This window comes from Monomorium pharaonis, chromosome 5 (genome assembly GCF_013373865.1).
Source record: "Monomorium pharaonis isolate MP-MQ-018 chromosome 5, ASM1337386v2, whole genome shotgun sequence".
Lineage (NCBI taxonomy): Eukaryota > Metazoa > Arthropoda > Insecta > Hymenoptera > Formicidae > Monomorium > Monomorium pharaonis.
The window spans coordinates 15,613,092-15,619,369 of NC_050471.1; the positions used below are offsets into that span (position 1 = coordinate 15,613,092).

At 33.6% G+C, this 6,278-nt stretch overlaps 1 protein-coding gene across 2 annotated transcripts; it reads left to right on the forward strand.

Moving 5' to 3' along the window:
- Positions 1-396: 396 nt before the first annotated feature.
- On the forward strand, positions 397-4,643 carry LOC105835804. Of its 2 annotated transcripts, XM_036286687.1 has the most exons (5): positions 397-1,295; positions 2,481-2,634; positions 2,718-2,880; positions 3,336-3,581; positions 3,918-4,643. In XM_036286687.1, exons 1-4 carry the CDS (start codon positions 1,237-1,239, stop codon positions 3,569-3,571), a joined length of 612 nt encoding a protein of 203 aa, XP_036142580.1. In that variant the 5' UTR covers positions 397-1,236; the 3' UTR covers positions 3,572-3,581; positions 3,918-4,643. The 2 variants fall into 2 exon arrangements, with proteins under 2 accessions (XP_036142580.1, XP_036142579.1); XM_036286686.1 differs by lacking the exon at positions 3,918-4,643 and having other exon boundaries at positions 3,336-3,599.
- The last annotated feature ends 1,635 nt before the right edge of the window (positions 4,644-6,278 follow it).

Consider the following 6,278-nt stretch of genomic DNA (forward strand, 5'->3'; position numbering starts at 1 on the left):
GAGAAATCAGAGGCCAAGAAGCAAGTGTCAAACGTAGAGGTTACGTCTTCAGAAGGAGACAACTACATATGGAAAATAAAGTACGAACTGGTAAACGAACCTAATCGCGTAAGTTTAGAGGTTGATTCGCTATTTGATACCGGAAGCGCCGTAAGTTTTATCAAAGTAAAGTCTGTACCCCATAATATTATGCGAAATGCGGAAGGGTTAGATACCCGATTTTGTGGAATTAATGATTAATATAATAGAAATAAGGACGAAATCCTTATTTTTTATTTACCATAAATATATTATAAAATATTTAGTGTACATTTTAATAATGTGTTGAATAAAGATTTTTCCTTTATGTATATAAAATATGTTATTTATATAATATTTTAAAAAAATAAATAGATATTAATAGAATATTAGTTTAAAAAATAAATCTTTAAAAGATAAATAGAAAAAAAATATTTATAAATATTTATCATAAGTATTGTGTGCCGTCTGGGATGTATATGGTAAACACATTCTATATGTTAATTAGATATTACTAAGTGCGTTCCACTTAACGTTTGCAACGATCGCGAAATCATTTTATCCTTGTTGTATGAAATATTAAACAAAGACACTCACGAGCGTTATGAGCATTAAATGGAACACATTATAACTCCTCTTTATACAAGGTCTGCACAGAACTGCCAGATTCGACGATTTTTCAATTGAGCTTCTACTACTGGTTGTAAAATGTCATATAAAATGCAATATGGGATTTTTTTATCAACACGTACAGTAAATTATTAATTGTAATGGAAGAAGCAATTAAAGCATGTATAGAGGTAACGTTCAATCTCTTTTATGTTATATATTCTTCAGGATACTTTTATTTAAGTACTTGTGATATAAGTAGAAAGCGTTTATTAATAGGTAACAATAATGTGATATAGCAAACCTCTATTGTCAAGGACTATTGCCTGGTTTGAGACCAACGTCTCGAGGCGATTGCTCGTAGCGCCAGCGCATGCACTACAACTAGTTACATTTTAGAGATTACAGAAACCAATTAAACGTTTCATATCTTTACTAGAAAGACATTAACTTGTGTGTTTCTGTATATTTTGTTTCCCCTTCCATTGCAATCAGCAGTCTATTCTACACGTCAATATATTTTCTTGTCTCTACTACTGATCATGAAGGCTGCGTTTTCTTTGGCGCTTACAATGCTTGTAGGCATTATTTATCTTTATTTAATATTTTATGAACAATAAAGATGTAATAGTGCTTAGCCTTGTGAATGTTAAATTAAAGGAATCACAGTTAAGTGATAATATACTATGTTAATATATTAAACAAAATAAATAACAATAAACTTTATAATTATTTTAAATAAAAGTGATAATTATTATAATTGAGTTTATAAATTAGAAACTATTAGATAATTATTAGATAATTATTAGTAATAACTAAAATATATTATAATTATTATAATTATTAGTAACATCAGTAAACATCAAGTCGATATTCAGAGTCAAATCTTACATTTATGATGTCACCAACCATAAAATCATTTTAACATTTTAACATATTACTTGATTAAATGGTCTTGAAATAAGTTTTAACTATTAATAACGATTTCAGTAGATAAAGTTCAATATATAGTAACTTTTCTTTACTAGATGTTCAGAATGCTATATTTATCTCTTTTCTGATTTAAAAGTGCTTCTATAAATAAATATATAAATTCGACAGAGAATATATGTATTGAGACAAAACACACGTGGTTCTTTCTAATTATTTGTGATACTGTTAATTATTTAAAAACTAGCAATTTTATCACTTCCTAAATAACTAACTATAAGCTTTTGTCATTGTGTATACAATATAAGAGAGTCTCCACGATCTCCCTCATTGGATCCCCTTCCCCTCCGTCCCGCGGGGGAGGAGGGGCCCCGCTCCCCCGCACCAACTTACCCATGATGATCCGGTAGGGTCTTCCCCACGGATCGTCGTCGATGGTGCGGAGGAGCTCCCCCCAGGCCCTACTTTTGGCCGCGGCTATTGCGCGGCCCAGGAGCCTCCTTGCGGCCCTGTACCCATCCCAGGCCCCCTCGACGGCGGCGAGGAGCCCGGGCGACGGGGAGGAACCTCTCCTCCTCTTGGCTCTCGTCCAGCCCCTTCTGGAACCTAACCTAACCTAACCTAACCTAACCTAAACATTTTAAAGTCGCTATTTGGCCACAATTTCAAATTTGAAGTCGCAAACCCTTGTGGTAAAGTACATACGTTTTCTTAATAAAAACATATTTTGTTAAGAAATAACTGTGTCAGTTAAGTCGTAATTTACAATCAACAAAGTACGAACCGTGCTTTTGCGCACTTCTGCTCAGGACATCCCTACCGACGAGGTGGGTGCAGGAGGGGTTCTCCCCCCCCCCCCATTACACTCGCCCGTATATGTGTGACCACATACAGTGTGTCATATCGTATTTATATACTTGTAGAAAATTACACAATGTAATGGAGCAAATGCTAAAATGCATTAAAAATAAAGATGACAAATGTAAAGTACCACAGAAACCCGCTTTATTGCCTATTGCAACAGTGGAAGAGATGGTGGAATTTGAAAACGTTAACGAAGAAACGTATAAAGAAGTGGTACATTGAAAAAAACTAATATATTTTTGTTCTTGAGATAGAAGTATATAAGTTTATAATAAGCACATTATTCTTTTATACAGGTAAGCTATTTTCATCATGTGGGAGGCTTTACTCTTAAAGAAGCTATTAATTTGTGCTTCAAAGAAGCTGTGAAAGATTGCGTGACAGTAAAATATACTTGGTTTGGCCGTGAAGAAGGCGTGCATCCATTATACAATACACGTATAATAATGGCGATATATGGTGTGTGCATATGCTTGAATATAAATTATGTAATAGAGAAATCTTTTTCGATTAAAATTAGTTTCTAGAAAAATAGTTTTAAATCTCAAGTATATCCATTACTAAGATCCGATGCAAACCGTTAGGCGATTTACAACTCATTGATATGTTTTAACATATTACAGTCGGTTAGAAATAATGTACTAATTTTGTACATTATTGAATCTTTTTTTGTACTTGTATAATTCAAAACTTGATAACTCAAAACACTTAAAAATTTGACTTATTTTTTATATTCTTAAGATTTGAATTAATAAGATTTAACTGTACACGTAGAAGAGATATTGGTATTTTTACTTTACTTTAAAATTTGATCCACTACTCCCCTCTTACATTCTCATAAATATACATATTCTCGTTATATAAGATGTTGCTGATATAATTATTACATAAATTTTAATTGTATTTTTTTTTAGATTCTGTGTGTTATAATAATTATTTTCGTAAGCCGAGTAGAGCTGAATTTCAAAATATAACGAGAGAAGCTTTGCGTTCAGCCAAACAGCGGCATCGCACAAGTATTCGCATATTGCGTAACCGACAGCGACAACCTAGAACAGCTCGACATTTTTGGGATGATGCATATGAAAATGAACAAGTCAATGCTGTAGAACCCAATATTGCAGAAGTTGAAAATGAGGAGGAATCATAGATATTTAAAAGTGAGTCGTTTAAATCTACGTAAAAATTTGTTATATATATATATATTACTATTAAAATTTTTACTACTGTCGGTATTCATAGTCTGATCTTATATTTAAGATTTGCTTTAAATTTATTTTTATTCTTTTGCTAATAAAATAACATATAGTATCTATCTAAAAATAAACTTACAATATTCTTAAAAAATGTAAATAAAATACGAGATTAAATAATGAATATCGATCTATGTTTAATATTAAAAAGTGTGTAAAACACACGCACCATAATAAATATAAAATAAAACTAGTTATATACAGAGTTTATGGAAATTATACCTCTAAAATTTTTTATTTTAGGGTCCTTATTTCTCGCCGCAGAACTCTTGTCTCATGATTTGTCAGAGACATATAGGACAGTAAATATTAAAAAGTACAAATCAACACCATTGAAGTGAAGAAGACACCATTGAGTATTATTTAGAAAGTTTTGTAAATATATTAGTCATTTTTATTAATATATTAGTCAATAATAATAATAATAATATAATAATATAATAATTAAATAACATATATTACAAATATATATATATATATATATTATGTAAAATATTACTATTACATTACATTATTTATTGACCTTTTAACCTGCTTTTGTTTATAATAGAAACCATGCATTGATGTCGCAATATGACAGTAAGGAACAGAAAAATTGGAACATGGCTCATAAGTTTGTAGCATCAAATAAAAAAAATTACAAAATTTGTGTACGATATGCTATTACGACTTGATGGCAGAACTGTAACAGAAAGAAATTGATGGTTAGTGTTTTAAGTGATTAATTATCCTAATTAATATTTTTAGTTATTTTTATATTTCTATTTTATTTAATGGAAATACAAAAATAGTTGAAATAATTGATTATTTTAAAAACTATTTTCACTATTTTTGATTTGTTGCGATTCTACCATCAAGACGTGACAGCATATTTTATATATTTTTGTTGTTACAAATTTATAATAAGCTACCTTGACAGAAAAATTTCTACAAAATTCTAAAAAACTACAAAAATTTACGAAAGTGTTCCAATTCTAGCATTTTTATTTAAAAAATGCTAAAATTTGAACACTTGTAAATTATTGTAGTTTTTTTAAAATTTTGTAGAAATTTTTTCGCCAGGGTATATTGTATTTGTGCTATATGTCTGTCGTCATATCGTGACAGCAGACTATGCATAGCTTTTGCTTCATTTCTGTTATCAATAACTTATATGATAAGTTATAACTTATTCTGGCTATTTCTGTCGTTATATTGTGATGGCAGATACTGCATGGTTTTTGCTGTATTTCTGCTCAACAACTCGTATAGTAAGTCGTGCCTTATTCTTAGTATGTTTTTACCATTATATTGTGACGGTAGACCATGCATGAATTCTGCTGTATTTTTACTGTCAATAACTCTTATGGTAAGTTGTGCCTTTATTCTGCTATGTTTCTGCCATCATATTGTGAAGGCAGGTCGTGCATAGTTTCTGCTGCGTTTCTGCTGTTGCATTATGACGGTAAATTGTGCTGTCAGAAAATAAGCTTAATGAGGACGCAGTGGACAGGAATCTGTTCAATATTCATGTTCCAATCTGCTGACATACTGCCAGCATACTGCTAGCATTTGGCTATTAGGGTATTGGCCACGCGTCATTATTGACCACGTCAATATTGGCCACGTCAATATTGGCCACGCATGATATTGCCCACGTCAATAATGGCTACGTCAATATTGGCCACGCGTCATTATTACCCATGTCATTATTGCCCATGCGTCATTATTGCTTACGCGTCATTATTGCCCACCTCATTATTGGCCACGCGTTATTATTGGCCACGTCAATATTGGCCACGCGTGATATTGCCCACGTCAATATTGGCCACGCGTCAATATTGACCACGTCATTATTGCCCACGCGTCATTATTGCCCACGCGTCACTATTGCCCACGTCATTACTGTATATGGGTTTGCGACTTGGACGGGGTGCGGGAGGGGGAGCCGAAGGCCCTCCTTGCACTCCCCCGTGTGTGTGCGTGCGTGCGTGCTTGTGTGTGTGTGCAAAGCATTTCTCTGCACCACATGGGTTTGCAACTTTCCACGCTAAGTAAAAAAATTGATTAATATTGACGTGGGTAATAATGACGCGTGGTCAATAGTGACGTGGGCAATAATGACGTGGTCAATATTGACGCGTGGCCAATATTGACGTGGCCATTATTGACGTGGGCAATATTGACGCGTGGCCAATATTGACGTGGGCAATATTACGCGTGGGCAATATTAACGTGGCCAATAATGACGTGGGCAATAATGACGTGGGCAATAATGACGCGTGGCCAATAATGACGTGGCCAATCCACCCCGTGGTAAATCGGGATCGTCGTCAATCGGGATCGTGGTCAATAATGACGTGGCCAATATTGACGTGGTCAATATTGACGTGGTCAATATTGACGTGGGCAATATTGACGTGGCCAATCGGGACCGTGGCCAATATTGATGTGGCCAAACGGGTGCCACTCGAAGCTCCAGTGGTAAACGCGGAATTGAAATTAGAATTAAAAGAGCATCAACCTTTCTCTGTTATGCCTAAACGCTTATCGTGGGCAGAGAAAGAGGTCTTGCGAGATTTGTTAGATAAGCTACACTGGCGCAAAAAAAAAATTTTGGACCGA

What these genes read in the sequence shown, in the direction of transcription:
- LOC105835804 (XM_036286687.1), top strand. Translation starts at nt 1,237, where the DNA reads ATGAACAATAAAGATGTAATAGTGCTTAGCCTTGTGAATGTTAAATTA. An exon ending in GTTAAATTAAAGGAATCACA is followed by an intron (nt 1,296 to 2,480) that starts GTTAAGTGATAA and finishes ATATACTTGTAG; the next exon opens with AAAATTACACAATGTAATGG. An exon ending in AAGAAACGTATAAAGAAGTG is followed by an intron (nt 2,635 to 2,717) that starts GTACATTGAAAA and finishes TCTTTTATACAG; the next exon opens with GTAAGCTATTTTCATCATGT.